The sequence below is a fragment of the Hyperolius riggenbachi genome, chromosome 3, assembly GCF_040937935.1.
Source record: "Hyperolius riggenbachi isolate aHypRig1 chromosome 3, aHypRig1.pri, whole genome shotgun sequence".
Lineage (NCBI taxonomy): Eukaryota > Metazoa > Chordata > Amphibia > Anura > Hyperoliidae > Hyperolius > Hyperolius riggenbachi.
Window position 1 is genome coordinate 306,504,085 of NC_090648.1, and position 23,490 is coordinate 306,527,574.

General features: G+C 40.6%; 1 protein-coding gene across 6 annotated transcripts in view; it reads left to right on the forward strand.

Moving 5' to 3' along the window:
• OSBPL8 (oxysterol binding protein like 8) overlaps positions 1-23,490 on the forward strand; it is a 289,354-nt gene that overhangs the window by 232,170 nt on the left and 33,694 nt on the right. For all 6 annotated transcript variants that reach the window (XM_068276646.1, XM_068276647.1, XM_068276649.1 and 3 more), the window contains 6 exons: positions 803-904; positions 4,626-4,829; positions 5,308-5,392; positions 15,291-15,462; positions 19,069-19,306; positions 22,037-22,221. In XM_068276646.1, the coding sequence (XP_068132747.1) occupies positions 803-904; positions 4,626-4,829; positions 5,308-5,392; positions 15,291-15,462; positions 19,069-19,306; positions 22,037-22,221 (986 nt within the window). The remainder of the gene's footprint in view (positions 1-802; positions 905-4,625; positions 4,830-5,307; positions 5,393-15,290; positions 15,463-19,068; positions 19,307-22,036; positions 22,222-23,490) is intronic.

Consider the following 23,490-nt stretch of genomic DNA (forward strand, 5'->3'; position numbering starts at 1 on the left):
ACCTGAAACAAGCATATGCAGCTAATCCAGTCTGACTTCAGTCAGAGCACCTGATCTGCATGCTTGCTGAGGGGCTGTGGCTAAAAGTATTAGAGACACAGGCTCCGCAGGAGAGTCAGACAACTGGTATTATTTCAAAAGGAAAAATCCATTTCCTTCTCAGTTTAGGTTCCCTTTAATAGGATTTAGGATAGGTCTCTGCAGCTTGAAAAACAAAAAAAATCCAATGAATATTACTTTGTACAGCGCCACGGAATATGTTGGCGCTTTATAAATCAATAATAATAATAATACATGTAAGGCACATGAGTAACTAAAGGGCTATATAATTAGTCCAAAACACTGTATATGGATGTAAAATTAGTCTTACTGACTTTTAATTCTTGACATAGATGGACTTAGCCTAGCTAAACACAAAATAAAACAAAGCAATCAGGTAGCAAAGTGAACATAAACAGTATATAGATGTGAAGTAGTGGACAGAATAGCTGTTTCATTGGTTAGATATTTTTAATACTAATCCTTGCAAAATCCATGGCTTAATGGGAAGTACTTATCAAGGTGCTACTTATTATTCCATGTTTGTTGTTCCATAGAAGTGCACTTTAGCAGAGTGTACCAAATGATATGGCATCATCAGCTGTTCAGAGCTGTAGCCTCCAGTATCTTCAACCTTGACTTGTAATATCTAAGTTTGCACAAGGTCAGAGTGAGCAGCCTGGAAAGGGATTTGAGTTTTTCCACTTGAAAACCTCCTGTGATCTACTTTCATGTAATGTGTTTATTTATTCTGTGCTTTCAGGTGCAAAAGAAAAATTATAGGGAGGAGAAGAAGAGGGCCACCAAGGAATTGCTCAGTACAATCACAGATCCATCAGTTATTGTTATGGCAGATTGGCTGAAGGTGAGAGATGCAGGTGCTCTTGGATGCCATAGTGACAAGGCAGTGCAGTGGTTGAAACCACGTGACCAAAGAACATAGACTTCTTGTAGACTCGTGCAGCTTACTATGGCAGGTAATCCTGCCACATAGTCTTTTTATGCAAATGACAGTCCTGATCCTAGGTTTTCACCAAACTAGACATTGCTAGCTTTATCAATTAAGCTTTATTGATGAGTAGGTGTAATAGGCAAGAATAATTCTAAATAAGCATAAAGAAAAAATGACTACTCCCCATAACAGTAGTTTGATGCTATACTTATTGGGAATAAATACAGCATATGGAAACCCTGGTATAATTCCACACTTGTTATTAAATTGTCACAAATCTTAAAAAAAAAGCTTATGCAGTCTTTTGTTAATTTAGTGATTTTAAATGTGTTTATCTTTTATTGGCACAAGTGCCCTGTGTGCTCATTTTGGGATTCCTGTTCCCCTGTGACTATCCAGTCAGTTTTAGAAATCAGTACAAAGAATTGACTGTGAAAAATTTCAAGTACCTCCTCAGTCCAGTTGTCAACAGGATCTTAACATGGCTATATGGGGTCGGAATCCACATTTGTTGGTTTGATGTCCGCATGGCAGGTGAAATTTGATGATAAATGGAAAGTCATGCACCTTGGATGTTTCAGTGGTAGAGCAATATATAAAATAAATGGCATACAGCTGGCAAAACAGACTTGGAGAAGGATTTAGGAATACTGGTTGATAACAAGTTAAATTATTGTATAACCATACCAAGCAGGGATAGCTAAAGCAATTAACATTCTGGGATGCGTAAAACGGGAAATAAAATTACGAGATGCTAGTATACTACTCCCTCTGTATAAATCACGTGTGGGGTATGGTTACACTTTTGGGCACCACAATAGAAAATACATTGACCTTCTAGAACTGGTACAAAGACAGGCAGTAAATTAATAACTGGGATGGGAAATCTATCTTACCTAGAAAGGTTGGACAAACTGTGCTTATTTAACTTGGAAAAAAGGCTGATTATCATATATAAATACAAATGACGTGTGCAACAACAAGAATAAATAGACAGTAATCTATGTAGGTATGTACCTACAGTAACTCGCACATTCAATCAGATCACAACCATACCACCACCACTCACAACTGTGAGGCTCTGCAAAAATAGCAAATTGTAAAAAGCAAACATTTAAAAATAAATATATAAATCCACTGAGCTGACACCACCAGATGAGTAAAACAATGCTCTTTTATTTCAACGTCATTAAAATGACATCAAGTTAGTATTCATTGCAATAGCAAGTCAGTATTAAAGCCATGGCTATAATACTGACTTGCTATTGCTATGAATACGGACTTGATGTCATTCTAATGACGTTGAAATAAAAGAGCATTGTTTTACTCATCTGGTGGTGCCAGCTCAGTGGATTGGTTTGCTGCTTGGCACTCTGAAGTCTTCTTACATAAGTGCTTCTCCATCCTTTTGACTAGAGATGATCAATGAGATGCAAATTTTTCCTAAATTAGGCAAATTATCATGCAAATGTATGCAGTTTGAAAACTGACCAATCATTTTAAACCCAGGTTTAAATTGATTTGTCCATTTTCAAGCTGCATACATTTGCATAAAGATTTGCACAAATGTGCATCAACACAGAACAATTTGCATATCTGTGATCATCCCTATTTGTGACTAGTGCCAAAATAAATATATGCAATGAACCTGTTAATAAACTCTGGTGGCTTGTTTATATGTTCATTTATGTTGTTATTGCACACTTTATTTCAATTTGTTGGTGCTTTTTTGATTATTACAATATAATCTTTATGGGAGAGGGGACTACTCACATTTTCAAATTAGCTTCTGTCTGAATTTAGTATTAAAGGGGAACTGAAGTAAGAGGTATATGGAGGCTGCCATATTTATTTCCTTTTAATCAATACCAGTTGCCTAGCAGCCCTGCTGGTCCATTTCTCTGCAGTAGTATCTGAATAACACCAGAAACAAGCATGCAGCTAGTCTTGTCAGATCTGACTTTAAAGTCTGAAATGCCTGATCTGCTGCATGCTTGTTCAGGGGCTCTGGCTAATAGTATTAGAGGCAGAGGGTCAGCAGGGCTGCCAGGCAACTGGTATTGCTTAAAAGGAAATAAACATTGCAGCCTCCATATACCTCTCTCTTCAGTTCCCCTTTAACCGGTGCAACACTGATCCTATTATTTTAATTTACGATCAGTTAAACATTTTGCCTAATAAGATGTCTAATAGGAAAAAAAATTACAGTGTATGACCACCTTATGGACTGAATGCAGCATTATTTGATAAATCTTAGGTCATGGAGAATTGGACTCCTCATCAGCATTAGGCCTCTTGCACACTGCAAGCAATTCAGATTCAGATTCCGCTTTTTAATCTGTTTTTACTTCCGATTCAGATTCAGATTTGCAGTTTGCTCCTTGCACACTGCAAATCTGAATCTGAATCGGAGGTAAAAACTGATTAAAAAGCGGAATCTGAATCTGAATTGCTTGCAGTGTGCAAGAGGCCTTACTAAGGCTGCGTTTACAGAGGTGCAGCATAATAGATGCTCTGTAACACTGCTCGCCACCCTGCAATGAACCACCAATGCTTTGTTCACAGTGCATAGGTGTGTTGCAGTACAATTGCATGCAGTGCGTTAACATCAGTGATGATTCTCCGGAATGCTAACAGACGAAATCCGAATGCCTTTGAATCGGATTTCATCCTCCTAAGTAATGCACCTGAATATGTGTCCTGGGGGACGAGGGGGGGGGGGGGGGGGGGGGGTTGGTTAAACGTACCCAGCAGGTGTCTTCTTTAACCTGTCCCACGCTGCTACCCACACTGCGTTCCAAGCATTGTCACGTGACTACAAACGCCTCCTCCATCAACCCCGAAGGAGGAAATGTTTGTTGTCACGTCACCGCGGCTTGAAATGCAGCGTGGGAGTCACCGTGGGATGGATGAAAGAAGACATCTGCTGGATAACATTAAACAAACTCCCCCCGCACACACGCTCAGGTGCATTAATTAGGTGGATGACATCCGAATCGGAGGCATTCAGATTTCATCCGTTGCTCATCCCTGGGTAACATTTACAGTGAAGCATACTTTACATTGTATGCTTTTCTGTATGCGACCCAGTGCACAGGTAACATGCGGTGCCACATTCCCATCCATCGCGGTCCTGCTGTCATGTTTGCTGATTTTTTTTTTTTTAAGAGCTGCTGATTTTGCAAATCGCCCTAAAAACGCTTGTGCAATGATTTACTATGACAGTGTTCACATTCAAGCTTTTCGAGTTTATTGAAATCGCAAACGCGCTACATGTACCATTTTCTGAGCACTTTGGCTCAATGGAAGGTATAGGGAAATTGCGAAGTGCTTGAAAAAGAGCTTTGTATAGTGATTTCCTGAGCGCTTTTATGAATAAATACATTGTATTTATTAATTTCCAGGTTAAAGAGTTCACTTCCTGACTGATGTCAAGAAGTGAAAAAAATCATCGCTGAACACAAGTACTTATAAAAGCGCTTTTCTAAGCGGAAATTGCAGGGAAAAGCTTTTCAAAAATCACAGTATATATCGCCCAGCGCTTGCGATTTATAATGTGAACAAAGCCTTAGTCATTATTCAATAGGCCGTGGCCTTGGTAACTTGTGTTTACAAGTATTTTGCATACTTACAGATTCGAGGTACATTGAAAAGCTGGACAAAACTGTGGTGTGTATTAAAACCAGGAGTGCTGTTAATATACAAAACCCCTAAGAATGGGCAGTGGGTTGGCACGGTGCTCCTGAACGCCTGTGAGATCATAGAGAGGCCGTCCAAGAAAGATGGGTTCTGCTTTAAGCTTTTTCACCCACTCGAACAATCAATCTGGGCCGTTAAGGTAAGGCTCTTGCTGCTTTGCAGCCCATTGTTTATGCATATAGTAAATTGTGAAATATTTTCATATGTTAGCATGGTGAAAAGTCAGAAGAAGACATTCCACTCCACTATTAGCTTAGTCACAAGTAGAGTGGCCACATACACTTTCATTTTGAAACCCTAATGTGGTTTTGGGAAGAGACACTCTTCTATAGAAAAGTTTCCAGTAACAACCTGGCACATTCGGAATGGTTTATAAAATAATTTATATGTGACCACTTGTCATGTCATTAGAGCTGAATACGTGTGAGTAAAGCTCTTATGAAGCCATACATTCTTCATATACTATGATAATATAAAATATACTGACCATCAGCATAGTGGAGAGGATTTTGTTTCCTCATTGCTCCTTATATAAATGATTGGTTCCAGATATAAACCCTTTTATGTGATTCTTGCTGACATATAGAATATAACGTTTATTTTGTTTGTCTTTTTAGGGACCTAAAGGTGAAGGAGTTGGGTCTATTACTCAGCCTCTTCCGAGCAGTTACTTGATTATTCGAGCGGCATCAGAGTCAGACGGTAAATACATCTTGTTGAAATTTAATGGAACCTGAGGTGAATGATATAGAGGCTGCCATATTTATTTCCTTTTAAACAATACCAGTTGCCTGGCAGCCCTGCTGATCTATTTCGCTGCAGTGGTGTCTGAATCACACCAGAAACAAGCATACAGCTAATCTTGTTAGATTTGACAATAATGTCAGAAACATCTGATCTGCTTCATGCTTGTTCAGAGTCTATGGCCAAAAGTATTAGAGGTAGAGCATCAGTAGGATAGCCAGGCAACTGGTATTGCTTAAAAGGAAATAAATATGGCAGCCGTCATATACCTCTCTCTTCAGGTTCCCTGTAAGGTTTTGGGTACGCAGGCAATGATATTGCGCCCCTGACCTGTCTGCTAGGGCTACATTTATTGGAGATGAGAGGTGTCAGCCGCATGTTGCTTTTGCTGTTAATGGAATCCTAGATATTAGAGGTTTTACAAGGGAGACTACGGTTTTTTTTTAAAAAAAAATATCCCTCAGAAAAGGAAACTTGAAAAGAACTTATCCTTTACTTTTCACTGCACTATGAAAACAGCATAAAAAAAGTCTGATTTTTTGCTTCATAGTGGTCAATAGACTCTGATGGTTGCACCTGCTTGCCTCTTCCTCCTGCTGTGGCTGCACTCCGCAGAGCTTAAAATGAAACGGACACGGTCATTGCATGTTTACTCATAGACTGTTATACGTGCTCTAAGCCTGTGCCTCTTGCTCACATTACCACTGTGGAGCTGCCAATGCAGAATGTATTATCTGAACCTCCTTTCTTTCATTATTTTGATATAATGTAATGGCATATTTCCTTGTGTTAAGATTTTGCAAATTGTATCTGTTATCTGTGATCTTTAAAGGGAACCTAAACTGAGAAGGATATGGATTTTTCCTTTTAAAGAGAATCTGTATTGTTAAAATCGCACAAAAGTAAACATACCAGTGCGTTAGGGGACATCTCCTATTTCCCTCTCCCAATTTGCCACTCCCCCGCCGCATTAAAAGTAGTCAAAAACAGTTTTTAAAAGTTTGTTTATAAACAAACAAAATTGCCACAAAACCGGAAGTAGGTTGATGTACAGTATGTCCACACATAGAAAATACTTCCATACACAAGCAGGCTGTATACAGCCTTCCTTTTGAATCTCAAGAGGTAATTTGTATGTTTACCTTCTTCCCCCTGCAGCTATCATCCACTGAAGAGTGACAGGCTGATTGTTTCTTCCTGCAGACAGCTCTGCCTGTGTCTGTAATTCCTCAGTATGTGACAGCCCAGCCAGCTCAGAGGACGATTTATCCAGCTTGTAAAAGGCAGCTCTCTTCTCTCACTGACAAGAGATCAGAGAGGCTGCCTAATCTAAATAACACACACGGGAGTGTGCATAGAGGGGGCCTGGAGGGGTGGTATGCATAACAGATCAACAACACTGAAGAGTTAGCAGCCTTCCAGACACAGGGCAACAAATCCGACAGGGGAAAGATAAGTTGATTCATTACAGAGACAGTGATAGTACAAAGTGCTGCAGTAAGCCAGAGCACATTTGAATAGGTTTAGGAATTTGTAGGATAGTAAAAAATAAGGATGATATTTTTTAGTTACAGAGACTCTTTAAATAGTACCAGTTGCCTGACTCCTAGCTGATATTTTGTATCTAATACTTTTAGCCACAGCCCCTGAATAAGCATGCAGATCAGGTGCTCTGACTGAAGTCAGACTGGATTAGCTGCACGCTTGTTTCAGGTGTGTGATGCTGCCACTACTGCAGCCAAAGAGATCAGCAGGACTGACAAGCAACTGGTATTGTTTAAAAATGAAAACCATATCCCTCTCAGTTAAGGTTCCTTTTATGGTATGAGAAAGTAAGGGCCAATTCACACTTGCTTTAAAAATGTATCTCTTCGGGATGTTTTTTAACCACTTTACCCCCAGCCGTACGGATATCTCCATCCCTTTTTCCATCCTTTCACCCCCAGGGACGGAGATATCGGCACCTCCCGCCGCTGCTCGCGCTCCTGCTCTCGTGCACGCTGCCGCCTGCTTGCCTGTGGATCAATGAACGGCAAGATCCGTTCCCGTTCGTTGATCTAAGCCCCCCAATGATCCGCTGCTTCTATGGGAAGCAGCGATCATTGTGAAGAAAAAAAAATGTTCCCAGCCTCATAGCACTTCCTGCAAGCGTCCTCCGACGCTTGCAGGTCGCATAAACAAAAAGTTACTGTGGCCATCTTGTGGCCAAATAAAGCATTTTCCATATTCAAATACATAGTTTTACACAAAAAATTAACTCATTACCGCCCACACTCCCCAATTATAATTTTTTTTTGTAATTAAAAAAAAAAATTACAATTAAAAAAAATACATAAATAGTTACCTTAGATACTTAACTTTTTAAATATTTATGTCAAGAGGGTATAACACTGTTACTTTATAAACTATGGGCTTGTAATTAAGGATGGATGCAAAACTGAAAAAAATGCACCATTATTTCCAAATAAAATATTGGCGCCAAACATTGTGATAGAAATGGTTTTATAACCGGGGACAAATGGGCAAATTTCATGGGTTTTAATTACAGTAGCATGCATTATTTAAAAACTATAATGGCCGAAAACTGAAAAATAATGAATTTTTTTCCCACATTGTTTCCTATTTTCCCATTAAAACATATTTAGAATAAAATAATTATTGGCATAATGTCCCACCTAAAGAAAGCCTAATTGGTGGCGGAAAAAACAAGATATAGTTCATTTCATTGTGATAAGTAATGATAAAGTTATAGACGAATGAATGGAAGGAGCGCTGAAAGGTGAAAATTGCTCTGGTGCTCAAGGGGTAAAACCCCTCAGTGGTGAAGTGGTTAAGCTCCGCTTAAACGCAGGTAGCTGATATGAATGTTAAAAATAAGATCCGCCTCCACTTGTTTAAAAAAAAAAAATCCGCTTATTGCATTGCGCTAAGCAAAATGCAGAACTTGGCACATGTGACTGGTTAGAAAATGTATGCAATGAAAGCCTATGAGAACGGACACTCTGTTAGGCTAGGCTAGTTGCTGCATCCGCTTTGCCCATCTTGATCGCTGCCATGACGTAATACTCACATGTCCTGCTGCCGGTCGCCCCCGCTCGGCTTCTCATACACAGCCCGGTGCCCGGCCGAAGCATGGGGATCTCCATAAGAATGCAAAAGACCAATGGGAATCCTCAGCAACAGGGAGAATTCTCATTGGCTCATGGTGGACTGATGAAAATTCTCCCTGTTGCTCAGGAGAATTGGCCTAATGCAACCTATGGAGAGCCCCATGCTCCTACTGGCCTCCAGGCTGACAGACAAAGCCACAGCCAGACAAGTGAGCGTTGATGGGAACGGCAGACGTGATTGTCGCAGGACACGTGATCCAAGCGGACAGTGACGTTTCTGCAAGTGGATGCAAAACAGACGGAACGCATCCGTTTAGCGAATGCACTTACCGTGTCCCTTTTGCATCCGCTGTAGTCTGAACCGATTCTAAGTTTAGAAACGTGCACTTTTCTTTTCCCTTTTTGTCTATGATGTGAAGTTATTACGTACACAGGTTTCGCTGCTACCCATTCATGGTTGAATTAATGTAGAATTAAACTCCATTATAGCAAAGTTGCAGTACAAAAATGTGAATGAATTCAAACTGTTTTGTAGAAATTGTCCTTACAATTGCAGAGGATGCACATTTCAGTAGCTGGAGAATGCTAATCTCAATAAACCTGTGAGTAAAGGGACACTGCAGTGAGAGGGAGGCGAAGGCAGCTTTTTTTTCTTTTGAAACTGTCAGTTTCTGTCTGTCCTGATTGCATATCTCCAATACCTTGAGCCACAGACCCAGAACATGTATGAACATCAGGTGCTGCAAATAAAGTTTGGCTTTATTGGCACATGCTCATTAGAGATGTGTGATTTTGACACTGCGTTGTATGGGCTTAATACAGAAAGTGTTAGATTTTTAGATGATCGGCATCAAAGCCAACAAGGGAACAATGTTGTAGCTGGATGGATCAATGGCAGACTATCCATTAATCTGTCACATTTGTACTTTACTACCCCTCTTACCAGTCAAGGTGGAATTTTGTGTTATTAATGCACATTCATAGCACATACTTATTTTAAATGGCAACAGGAGAAAGTAGAAAAACTGATAGAAACTGAGATTGCACAAGATGGAGGATGAGGAACGGAGTACTTGACAGTCAGCTAGCTGCAATCAGAAGCTGCAACTGCCGCCTTTAAGGGCCAGACTAGCTGTATAGTATGCTCTGCTGCTCAACTCCTTTTCCTTGTACCAGATTGTAGTAGTCAAATAGTCTGCGACTACTGAGTACTTTGACATACGGTTCTTACAGAAGATAGAAGATAATTGGGATTGCTGTACAGTAAACTACTGATATAGTAGACTACTTGGCCAGATACCTTGAAGTTTGCTAAAAAGGGACTCCACTTTAATCACTTTAATGCAGTGGCTCCACTGCATTAAAGTGAAATCCCTTTTTAGTACAGTCTTTTTAGTATCCCTTTTTAGTACCTGGCCAAGTAGTCTACTATATCAGTAGTTTACTGTATCCAGATTTGTTATACATTGTTTATTTATGCAGTTGCTTAGTCAGGACCTGGGGACTGGGGCTATTATAGCCAGGGGTTTACCATATCAGAGTTTACTATAATGAGATTCTACTGTATCTATCAGGCGAAATAGAAAATGATCATATGATGAATAATTCCAACTACAGTATATCTTCTGTAACAATTGGATGTCATCAAAGTACTCAGTAGTCGCAGACTATTTGACTACTGCAATCTGATACAAGGAGAGTGATTTGAGCAGCAGAGCTCTCCCATGAGGCCTCATACACACACTAGATTGTCTAGAATCATTGGCCTACAGGACATGTCATGCATGTTTTCCACCTCCCCTTCTAATAAGACAGAATGGGTTACTCGGAAGAGAGATGAACATCTCATTTTATTATTATTACCAGTAGATCCAAGCCCATTTAAAAAACAGGCTCTAGGTCTTTTTTTTTCTAACTCCACCCACGCGGCTCACCGGCCTCATCCTCCAGTCCTAACTGCTGTCCTGGTCGGTGCTGCGCACATGCGCAGTAGCAAAAAGCACGGACCCAGCTAGACAGCACTATGCAGGGACACAGGGGTTTTATTATAGAGGATTTATTGCAATTATAAAGCACCAACATATTACACAGCGCTGCACAATGGGGACACATTCTGTACATCTGTACACTATCAGAGGTAACAGGTCACTCAGGGCAAACATAAACAATACAGTTTCATGAATGATCGATTATCCAATTGTTACAATCAAAACAATTGTTCGGTCCCACCAATGGAGGTGAATATAAACAATCCAATCAGACTAAAAGAATCCATCTGAAATTTGGATTGATGGAATGATGAGTAGAACAATAGTGTGCCATTGATTGCCACCATTAACTGTACTCAATTTGTTTTGCTCGTATGGTCAGTCGTTTGGGAGATTGTACCATTAATGGGCATCTTGAGGGTACATAGCTTTAGTCAGAGAGGTCTGCTATAACCACGGGTGATGGTTAGGCTAAAGTTAGCTTTTACAAGAAAAGCGATCGTCATCATATTACTATCAGCCGATATCTTTGGCTCTGATAATAACTAACATGAATTTCTCTGCAGGTTAGAGGACTGTGTATTTTAAAATCTCACTAGTAAAAAAACGGGCGCTAGGCCACGGACGCTAGTGCCCCCCTTCCTCCACCCCATGCATGCATGGGCGCGTCCCGATTGCCCATCCGCCATCGCTGTCCAAAGTATGTGAACACAGGGAGATGCTGCTTGCTTGGCAGTTGGAAAAAGCTGTTGTTTCCCACAATGCAATGAGGTTCACAGACAGCAAACTGTCAAGTCTGGAAGCACGGACACAGGAACCGGACACAGAGACACTGTTTCCACTACAGCGAATCTGCATGCGTTTTATGCATGCAGATTCGCACAAGCAATAGAAGTGGATGGGCCTGTTTCCACTTCTGCGTGATTCTGTGCGGTTTGTCGTGCAGAAAAAATCTGCACGGCAGACCCATCAGAATCGGTTATGTAACTAAATAGGAAAACCGCAAGCGTTTTAGTCTTGCTGTTTTCCCGGCGTTTCGGCATGCAGTTTCGTTTAAAAACCCATGTCAATGCATGCCGGCATTGACATGGTTAAAATTGCGTTGTGAAAACCACGAGCGATTCCGCATTAAAAATCCGCATAGAAACTGCAACGAAACCGCAACCGCATGTGGATTCGTTGCCGCGATTTTCCCATCGAAATCGCGCCGCATTAGTGGAAACGGCCCTAAGGTATTATTATATAAGATGATTACTTCAATGGGCATGATTCACAAAGCTTTTTCACCTGTTTTTCTCTATTTTCACCTTATCTATGTTACTTTATTTAAGCTCCCAAAGAGCAAAAATATAATATAATTAAGGTAAGAAAAGTAACATTGAAATTCAGGAACAGGGCAGCACGGTGGCGTAGTGGTTAGTGCTCTCGCCTTGCATCACTGGGTTCCCGGTTTGAATCCCAGCCAGGTCGACATCTGCAAGGAGTTTATATGTTCTCCCTGTGTCTGTGTGGGTTTCCTCCGGGCACTCCGGTCTCCTCCCGCATCCCAAAAACATACAGATAAGTTAATTGGCTTCCCCCTGAAATTAGCCCTAGACTAAAATATACATGCACTACACAATACATACATAGACATAGGACTATAGTAGGGATTAGATTGTGAGCTCCTTTGAGGGACAGTTAGTGGCAAGACGATATCTACTCTGTACAGCGCTGCGGAAGATGTCGGCGCTATATAAATACTAAATAATAATAATTACTTTGAGTGATTATTTTGCTTGTAAATGTGCTGAAATTTTTTTAAAATAGTTGAAAAATAAGTCATTTATGAGAAGTTTTGTGAATAGAGCCCAATGTGTGGTAGGCATACTATAAGATGCCTAAAGTGACAGTGCATTTACATTTTATAAAGCAAGTTTCACAAAATGTGTTTTCTGCCCCAGCTTGAATCATTTTTAAGATTCTTTTTTCTTGAAAACTGTATGGAAAAATGCATTGGTTAATTTTATCTTAAAAACTTATCACCAAGCAGAACATAGATGATTTCAAAAGTGGAATTAGCATATTCAAATGAGCAAGTTCCAGCAGAATAAATAAGGCGGGCTCCCTCAGTTCTTGTATCAGCAGCTGCACCGCTATTCACAGTGCCTTGGAATTTGGAATGTTATTGTGGAATGACATTCCGGGGTTTTGCATAGCCTTTCTCTGGCACTCATCAAACGTGGGTGAGGCAGCTAAAATGCAATTGTGGCAGCATAGAAAATGTCCCAACTTAAGTCCTGTTATACGTATCTTTTTGAACATTTCGGTTTACTAGATTTTCAAATAGGATTTTACTAGACCTCTGAAAGGACAGTTCAGAATTCAGTCTTTTGGTTACTGCATTCAGGCATCAGTTATGCCTGTGTAAATGGTGTGTAGTCAGATCAGCAAAAGATCCTACGTCTGTAGATCTGTCCAACTAATGATCCTTGACCTGGCAGTGTAAGGTGTTATTTGTCTGTGTTCGGGGAGGGGGCCTTGGTGTTATGCCACTCCTCCTTATGTCTGCCTTCTCCATACCACACATCATATCTTTTTGATGTCATATTTTGCCATTTAATGTAATTCCCAGTATGCAAAATGATGTGAGTTGCAGCATGTTATGTGCACTTGCTACCTATGCCACCTTGTCTCTCAGTGTAGTCTTCAAGGGATAACCTTTTTGGTTTTGTGTTTTTGAAAGTATAGTTTATCTAGTTATTAGTAAGCTAAATTGTGTCAGATGGAATGTGTTTACAATTCATACTTCAGCACTGTGAAACTAGACCTTGTATAGGGTGTATTTCTTAGTCTTGCATCACTCTGTAGCTTGGCTAAAAGCAGAGTAAACCATTGCTTATTTCTTTCCCATGTGTCTTATTTAATGGATGTTGCAAATATAATTATATATCTTTATACAGGTGCTTCATAAACACAGTGAAAATGTGAGCGATATGTAGCATTTTCTGGATGAAAAATACAAACCTCTAGTCTTGGCTGCAGAAATTCTTTGTTAATATGTACTGTACAAATCTGAGCATTTCACCTATTAAAATAAAATATATTGTCAAAAGATAAACTTACCCAAGAATTTTTTTTTCTGCGTATGTTATGGACTGATGGTTCACCTTTTTCTGTACTTTGTTTCCTTGAGACTTCTTTTTCTATTTTGATAATTTCATGGCAACCCAGATCCCTTAGGAAAGTATAAGAGGATAATGCTGGGAATACATCATACATTTTTTTGTGCATATAGATGGCTCGATAGATAATTTCCAATAGGTCCAATCTGATATTGATTGTTTTTCTCATAGAAGTGAATAGAAATTGATCAGAAAATGATCAGAGAATTGATCAGAACATCGATGAGACAGTAAATCTGCCATAAAAACTCATTGTGTGTTCCCAGCATAAAAGAGGCCGAAAAGCCGTCCTGCTAAAAAAAACAATGCTGAATATAAATGTACCTTCTTAAAACAGATGGTATTTGTGATGATTTGCAACTGTGGTTTCCCATGATGCATTACTTCCTAATATGCAAATATTTTCTTTATGCCCTATATCTAGGCACACATCCAGAACTGCTGGTGTATAGTGAGCCTATGGCTTATACATTTTACAGAGCCACATCAAACCGACATACATACAGCCTGAGTGTGTGTGTATTTTACTCTTGCCCAATTCTCAATAAAAGTTATAGTTTAAGTTAACAATTCGAAAAAAAAAAAAAAAAAACATAAGCAGGATTTATCACAGGAGGGGGTCAGTCATGAGACCTTTTGAATTGTAGCAGCTTCTATTCATGTCCATTGCTGTTTAAATTCATTGCTACAGTCTCCTGCTGCAGGAATGCTCCCTGAAAACTCTCAAACATTCCAGCTTTCACTTAGAGCGGCCAAAGAGGGTACAGCTCCAAAGGATAGGAAATATTGAGAAACCAGTGGTGTGGAAATCTCTCAACCTTTTTAAAGTGATCTATATTTAAGTTATATTTACGGGCCACTGAGGAACAGCCCCAAACTGCAGGATTATTGTACTGTGGTAAGGCTTGGTCAGGTACCATTGGTAGCTACATTTGTGTCAAAAAGGAACACTTGAATGTGTGTCCTGACTTTTTAGCGCCTTGTAAATTTGACAGGATTTTATTTTTATGGTCACTGTAAAATGAGTGTTATTGGTGTTTGAACATGTTTAATTTGTGATGAATCATGTGCAAACCCTTGCATTTCGTACTCCTGTATTTGGAGTTGTCTTGATTGTAAAAGACTACATGACACTGAGAAGAAAATGGATCATTCTGCTAGTGCATTCATGGAAATTGACAGAGACTTTATTCTCTTTTATCAGTGCAATTAATTTGCTTCCCTCAGAACTTTTTGAAAGCATCTTAATAACATCTTTTTACTCAACCTCATCTTTTTTCCACAATGCTGAGCCTGGGGATGTTGTCCTTGTCGGTTTCTGGTAGACACGTTGCAGGAACAAGAGCAGTGATATAGATTTCTTTACAAATTTCTGTTAAGTATCAGTAATCATATCTCCTCAAACCCACATCTGTTCCCTGCTCTATGAGCCCAAAACAGTTTCCGCGGTTCCAAATGAGAGGTTCTGTATGGGCTGCACACCTTGGCACTGGGTTAGGTTTACAGCCATGAAGACAATATAGTTTTGTAATTGTCATGCAGTGCATGAAAGGGATAATATCATAATCTCATTAGTTTTTATCTTGTGTACTAGGGAGGTGCTGGATGGATGCTCTAGAGCTGGCTCTTAAATGCTCCAGCCTGTTGAAACGTACCATGATCAGGGAAGGCAAAGAGCTCGACCTGAATTCTTCAAATGAAAACAGCCATGTCAACTTCTATGGTCTTCTGCGGGCAAACAACATGCACAGCAATGAAAATTTCCAGTAAGTATGTCCCTATCATTTCTCTAAAAAAGGAATCAATATGCACTGCACCAAATCTCCTTCAATAATTCATAATCTGTTGTATTACTGATGCTGTTCCAGCTCTCATAATTAATGCAGCGGATCGAGTTCCTTAAGCCAAGCCAGAGTAAAAAAAAAAGTTTTTATTATAACGGAACCTGTCCCATTTATCATTTCTGATTCCCAGAATAGCTCTTGGCAGCTGCATTTGTCTTTTGCTAATATGTTGTTTAAAGGATTGTATAAAAATAGTGTAACAGTGGTATCTAAACTTGTCCCCACAGAGGCCACAGTTAAACATATTATCTAATAATGGGATTTTTTAGCGAAGTCTTAAAGCTTCCAAATTAAATGTGTATTTGATAGTTATTGTTTTTCTGTCCTGGTCCAGCAACTTGTACATTTCCATATATACTAGATATTTTTTATCTTTTAACAAGTTTCAAGCATTGCTATAAATGTTTTTGCTTTTGTATGGTGATAAGAAAATTGCAGGTTTTTACTCGTGTCAAATTAGGATCACCCTCTGCTCTCATTTTCAACATGTCTGAAAGCTACTGCAGCTTGTTTAAAGCCTAAATAAGTCAAGGCAAATTCTGTTTGTACGGTAAATAAGTATGTAAAAGTAGAAGCTTCCCACTGCATTACAGCTTGTTGCCTTTCCTCTCGGAATTCAGTTGGTAAGTGCATCAGTCAAATGTGACCATGTGTCATGCAAGATAGAAAGACCACTGTATGGCATACTGCATTACCTGGGTTCCCTGTATTATAGTGAAACCATGAGTCTCTATAAGGGGGGTCAGACCTGAAGCCCCAAGAAGGAGATTTGGAAGGTGGTATTTTGCTTACACTAATCAACAGGTTTGCTGTGAGAATTTGCTTTGTTTGATTTTGGGTTTTTTTGAGCATTAAAGCAGAATTACAGTAAAATAACAAAAAAGCCTGAAAAGTAAATCTTATTGTAAGAGAACAGAGGCGCCAGCAGGATAAAAGGTAATAAAAGTTTAAAATGTGCTGGCAGGCAGTGGTGGAGTTGCCTCCGGAAAGCAATCTTAAAATACTGTCTGAATTAAACAAATACATTTATTATTGGTACCCCAAAAGATCGTTTCGCAGGCACAGCCTGCTTCATCAGACAATAAGATAGGGGACAAACAGTAGCTCGTCAGTAGCACGAATAGTGTCAGAGGGTCTATTCGTGCTACTGACGAGCTAGTGTTTGTCCCCTATCTTATTGCCTGATGAAGCAGGCTGTGCCTGCGAAACGCGTTGCATCTTTTGGGGTACCAATAATAAATGTATTTGTTTAATTCAGACAGTATTTTGAGATTGCTTTCCGGCGGTAACTCCACCACTGCCTCCCAGCAAATTTTAAAGCTTTTATTACCTTTTTATCCTGCTGGCGCCTCTGTTCTCTTATGATAATACTGTGTCCACCCCTGGTGGAGGGGTGACCTACCCCTACTTTTCTGATCTGCAGAGAGTGACATCTTAATCCTGAGTGAGGACAGGTATAATCTCCTCACCTGCATCTACAGTGGTTGCCTAAGAGGTAACCCATGTTTGTGAGTATATTTATCCACGGTTTCCAATACATACTGAACTATATTGGGCTCTCGATGCTTCTTCTTTATGAAAAGTAAATCTGGTTATTTTCAGACTTTTACTAGCCCCCTGCAGCCTTTGAAGTCACAAAGCCCATTATTTTGCCTGAGGTTGTTGTTTCATTTTAAGAGTAGAAAGATGAGAATGTTTTCTTAACCTCCCTCACGGTAACCCAGAGTCAGGCTCAAGTGGAAAAAAAGAAGCCAAGAGCGGTAACCCTGAGCCTGACTGAGCTCTATGCAGCTTGCAGTGGCCGTTTTAGCTCACCTCCCCCGGGATCCAGATGCTGGAAGCCATTGTCCTTCCTGTCTTCGCAAGCTCTCCACCCTCCTGATGAGATGGTTGTCTGTCTTCATGACAGACAGGAATATCACTACAGGGTTACAGCAATACCAGGAAGACGGAGGGAGAATTGCAGCGCTGGATCCGAGGGTGGTGAGTAAATGCTGGGCTGCAACAGCTCCCTCTGCGGTGTGATCCGATTTTAGCTTTTAAAAGCATGCTAAATTTGCACCGCGTTTAGACCCTAAGTCTGGAAATAATCAAACTGCCGGGGAAGTTAAATTAAAAGAGAGCTTTGTGAGGAAGGTGCACTGATTGTAAGTAGCACAGTGCTCTCTGATTTAACAGGATGGCATGCATATGCAACATGACTGCTTCCATTACTAGCGGGACTCTGACCTGTGTAAGTTTTGGGATTTTTAACCATTTGAGGACTGCAGTGATTAACCCCCCTAAAGACCAGGCACATTATTGTGAAAATGGCCACTGCAGCTTTTAAGGCCAAGCTGCAGGGCCGCACAACACAGCACACAAGTGATTCACCCCCCCCCCCTTTTCCCCCCCCCCCACCAACAGGGCTCTTTGTTGGTGGGGTCTGATCGCCCCCCAGATGTTTGTTTATTTATTGTTGGGTAAATGTTTACTTTTTAAAAAATTTTTTGCTGTTTTATTGATCTCTTTATATTCCCCCCTCCCTCCCTTTCCCCGCTGGCCAATCCCTGTGATCAGCTGTCTTAGGCTTCAGCCTATGACAGCCGATCACCGCCGACAGCCAGGAGGGGACAGCCGTGATCGCAGCGCTGTACAAGTAAATAGACGGCGATCACGCCGTCTAACAGTATCCCCGCTCGGAGACTGAAGAGGGGGCGGAGCTCCGCCCTCCAAGCATGATGCGCGCGCAGCGTGCGCGCGATCTCATGCAAATTAGAGCCCCAGGACTTGACGCCAATTGGCGTTAGGCGGTCCTGGGGCTGCCGCCGCCACGCCCATTGGCGTGGGGCGGTCGGCAAGTAGTTAAACAGATCACATTACTTTGGCATAAAACCAGGTAGTAAAACAGTATGAACAATAAGGAATTGGGAAATGGGTTTTTAGTTGTATCTAAAGCCATACTGTTGTTCCACCGAAAATTTAAAAAATTGTTTTCAAAATTGAGTAGCTGATCAGGAGATACAGCCAGTTACCATTTACGTTGATTGTGACATGCGAAATCCGAAATCCCTCTGGCTGGAGCATGCCAAAGGGAATGAGGATTGGATAGTAAAGGTCCCTTCAGTTTATTATTGAGCCATTTTTACCCATTTTCTCAGATAAAAATCAGGGGTTAAAATTATGCTTGAATTGGTTTATATTAGCTTATATGGTAAATGCACTTCTAGATGCCTGTGAAAAGTCTAAGTAGACATGGCTAGCTTAAAACAGCAAGAACAGCCATACTATCTCAGGAAAACAGCCACATATATAAATAGATAAATACTTGTTCTACTTACATAACATATGTATTGTATTGTCCACATTTTGATTTCGATTAATTTTATATAGTAAATAAAACTATTCCAGGCATTTTCCATCCTTACTGCCTCTGATTGAAGCCAATCCTGATGTTCCCCATTTCCTCCCTTACTCTTTTTTTTTTTTTTTTTTTTTCTGAAGTGATTTCTTTTTATGGGGTTTTAATGATGTGCATTGTGTTTCTAGGTTAAATGACAGTGAAATTGAAAGGCATCACTTTAAAGACCAAGACACATATTCTGACAAGTCTGATAAAGACAATGACCATGATCACGAGGAGTCTGACAATGATGGCATTGGCAAAAGTGAGGAGAGTGACAGCGACACATCAGAGAGGCAAGACGACTCTTTTATCGACCCTGAACCTATGGATATGATCAAAGAGACTATGTACGTAGAAGAAGTGCATGAAGAGCTGGGGGAGGTAAGCATAAACATGCTTTTATTATCACCACATGCAGCATTATGGGTGGAGCTGTTGTAGTACATTTTCCTTGTTTAGAGACTGTCAGGCTGACGAGTCATTTTAGAATTCATGAAACTATGGGCCTCCTGGCCAGTGACCATTGCTACTAATCACAGTTTATTAATGCTAAAGAACCATTTCTCTGTTGTATCCTGCAGTCAAGCAAAATGATTATTCCAGCTACACATTCCACATTATTCTACATTCCTAAAAGACCTGAAGAGACTTCCTTATTCTGTCTGGAGACAAAAGTTAATTGTTATCGTTCATACTTGGAATTCTATCTCTGTTTGCTTTAGAATGGCAGATAGTTCTGTTCAGTTATATAAGTTAATGTTAGTCCAAAGAAGGAATCCCGCTGCACCAGTGGTGAAGTAAAAGTCCAATCTTTACTGCAACGTTAATGGACAGCACAGTTAAATAGCTATTTTAGTGTGCTGTCCATAAATGCTGCAATAAATATTGGACTTTTATTTCACCACTGGTGCAGTGGGATTCTTTCTTAGATTGGTATGTTATGGCTTGTCGTTTTCCTGCTCTCAGTGGTATGGAAATGTAGTGTTTGTGGCGACCCATTTTTGATCTACAAGTTAATGTTAAGCTGAGCTCCAGTAAAAGAGTTAACAATTATGAGATCTCTGGCAAATGACTTGTATTTCTATCTAACCAGTCCTGTGGTGAATACGTGGATCAATACAAAGGTATTCCACCAAAACAGTGACCCAGGATGTCGTTTCCTGGATATTTGCTACTCCACAGTTGGACTGCGGCACACAACTGGCTGCAAAAGTACTTGTATTAATACATTGCAGCCAGTTGCTGGTTGCCTCTTTTTTGTATTTGGTACTTACCTGTGGTTAGTGTTACTGTGGACAATGCAGCCAGATATCACAGCTAGCATCACAACCAGATAGTCTATCAGAAACACACAGGAGATCGGCCTGTGAAGAGCTGCAGCGCACTGTTGAGCCATTCTGTAATGCTGGATGATTTTTCCATTGAGTTCATGAGTTCGTCACCTGAGCTTCCCTGGTGACACTGACAATTTTGCTTTTCATCCATGGAAATGACATAAAAATGTGTTGATAGTTGTAGGTCGAAGCAGGGCTTTTCGGTGCCTGCCGCATGCTTTGCATGGCCATAGCACTAATTCTATAGTCCGCACCCCACACACAGGGTACTTCAGGCATCTGCTGATTGACAGACCCTGAGTTACTTCTCCCTCTGAGTTGTGAATTAATTCTCCTTCTGAGTTGCGATGACTCGGAGGGGGAATATTATTTAACACCCCAACCCAACACCCCTCAAAAAAAAAAAAATTGTGCGGCAGTAGGCTGAGCTTTCATTCGGCTCACCCTGTGCCAAAAAAGCCCTGTGCCAAACTGTCACATACGCATGTAGGTTGTCAGTTTTAGGTTGACAATATTGGCACAAAGGCATGTGAAATGCAGCATGATAGGACATGCTGTATGCAAATAAAATGAAATGTAAAGATTGTTGTGAACTACTGAGAATGTAAGTTCACATCCGTCCGTTAAATTGCACTTCAAAGTCATGGACTGTTTTGAAAGTAGACTTTATAGCTAAAAAAAAGTCCATTAAATTACGTTGCTATTAATATGTTAATAACGAGAATGATTTCTGCCAAACCTTCGGCAATAAACATCAATAAGCAGTGTTATCTGTTAGGCTAGGTCCACACTAGGCACGGTTGCAGGACGGACGCTGCAGTCTGGGATCAGGGGAAGTACCACCAGACCGCAAACTGATCCGTTTAAAAAAAAATGCATCAATTTTACATCAGTTTCCGTTCCGGTTTTTTACCCCAAAAACCGGACAGAAAGCGTCTCTATGGGAATTTGCCCATTAGGAAGGTAGTGGGAGGAGTTTTTGGGAGGAGAAGGAAGTTCAGGCTATCCGTATTTTCATCCGTTTTGGGTGCTATTTTGCCTGTGGATAGATGGAGTTGCATTTTCCCATTGCTTTTCACTACCCATCCGTGTATCCGTGGTCCGTAAAAATGCAGCAATTCCGGACCTTCCATTCAGGTTTTGAAAACGGGTCCCTGCAAATGCTGATGGATCAGTTTTTTTCTTGGGTGAGGACGGCTGTCATTTTTAACGTTAGTATCCGGGACTCCGTTTTTCATCTGGGCTGAAAAACTGAGCCACGGATACGTTTCCGGACCTAGTGTGGACTAGGCCTTAGTCTGTGAAATTGGACTTGCATCTCTGGGCTTTCACAAAATCAATGAAATAGTGTGCTACAGCAGAGTTGAGATCCCTCAGTGCTTTGCTAAACATGCACTGGAGGTGCAGTGCATCTTCCAGCTTCCAGGAGCATTATAAAACGGGCAGTGTTTTTGGCTAAACAGTCCTTAAAGAAGGCATTGTTTGCTATTAATATACTACATGTAATGATATTGACTGCAAAACAAAGCAGAGCATAGCAAGGCAGCCAGGCTTTTTATTAAAGACTTACTTGAACACACATTGCATTGCAGAACGAGGGCTTGATGTGATCGCACATAAAGACGCTCTTTGTTTGCATAGCAAATATATGGATGTTGTGATATAAATAAAGGTGCATTCTTCTGGTGACTTTTGTGTACATTATCTAATGACCTTTGTAAGTGATCATATTGTTATTTGTAGAGCCTCTTATTTTCACAACAATTTTCTTCTCAAGGCTGGTGAAGCATCACAGACTGAGACTGTTTCAGAAGAACACAAGAGTTTGATTTGGACATTGCTGAAGCAGGTGCGGCCAGGAATGGACTTGTCCAAAGTGGTGCTTCCTACTTTCATCCTGGAGCCCCGTTCCTTCCTGGACAAGCTGTCTGACTATTACTATCATGCCGACTTCTTGTCTGAGTGAGTGAGCCCTGTTCCTATGTTGCTTTATGCTAATGATATAGCTGGTCAGGGAAAACCTCAGTGCTTGTGTTCAAAAGTGTATAAGCATGCAAAGTGTAACTTTACCACATTTACTATTATCGATTTATATATTGCCAACATCTCCCGTGGTGCTGTACAATAGAAACAGCATAAGTTATTATGAAGGCGATCCTGACACACCCATCCTCCAGCCTCTTCTGCTTCCAGCCATGTTAATCTGCTGAAAACCTGCCCTTCCCAGTAAGTGGTCAATCAGTGTTGTACACACGCATGATGGATGTCCCCCAACGGGGATTGGGACCCGATCCCTCATGTGACATTGCTGAGCTGAGGCTGTACAGATGCATAGATAGCCTATAGGCTGACGATGTGTTCTGTTATGTGGGAAGGCAGAGGGACAAAGAAGAAATGCAGATGACGTGTCATGCGGTGAGGACAAATATATCAGCCGTTGATCAGCCTGGTGGATTGCTGGCTAGGAGAAGGTCAGGGGTTGTGGCTGCTGTACACACACTGGATTACCGACGCAGGCGGTCTTTATTGGCTACCTCAGCCAACTTTCATCTAGCGTGTGTACGCGCTATTATTGAATTAATTGTCTAATCTACTGAAAACCTCTGACAGTGCCTGCGGGGCCTTTAGAGTCTATAATCCAGCAGCTTTCCCTGTGATTCCTTGCCTATCTTATCTGAAGGTTAGAAACAAATGACTTATGCTGTCAGCCAGCTCACATTTTCTGGCACTAAAGGAGCTCTGATAGGCATTGAGGATCTGTGAGTGGTGTGAAAATGCAAATAAGCAGAAAAAAAGCCTAACTCTAATCTGATACCAAGGTATTCATACATATTTCCCAGCTGGGTTGTACAATGGGAGTTGATATTGGTCTATAGGGTGAAGTCGGTCATCTTCATTTGTATTTTAAAGTCCTCACAGTTTATTAGAACTACTTCAGTAGCCAGAAATGTGAACTGCTTGCATTAATCACTTGCTTCAGACTTTCAGATAAGATGGGCAGGAAACTTGGGGAAAGCTGTCCTTAACTATTTGATACTCAATTACATTTCCTTTAATACATGTAAACTTTACCTTCTATAGAATTGTCTAGTGAATGATTTTAGTTTTGACCAATAATGGGCTTTGAGTTATATTCTACTATTTGGGTCTTATTTTTAAAAGGATGTTTCTATAAAATATACATGTTTTTGGTGATTTGGAGGCACTGTAAGGCCTCTTGCACACTGCAAG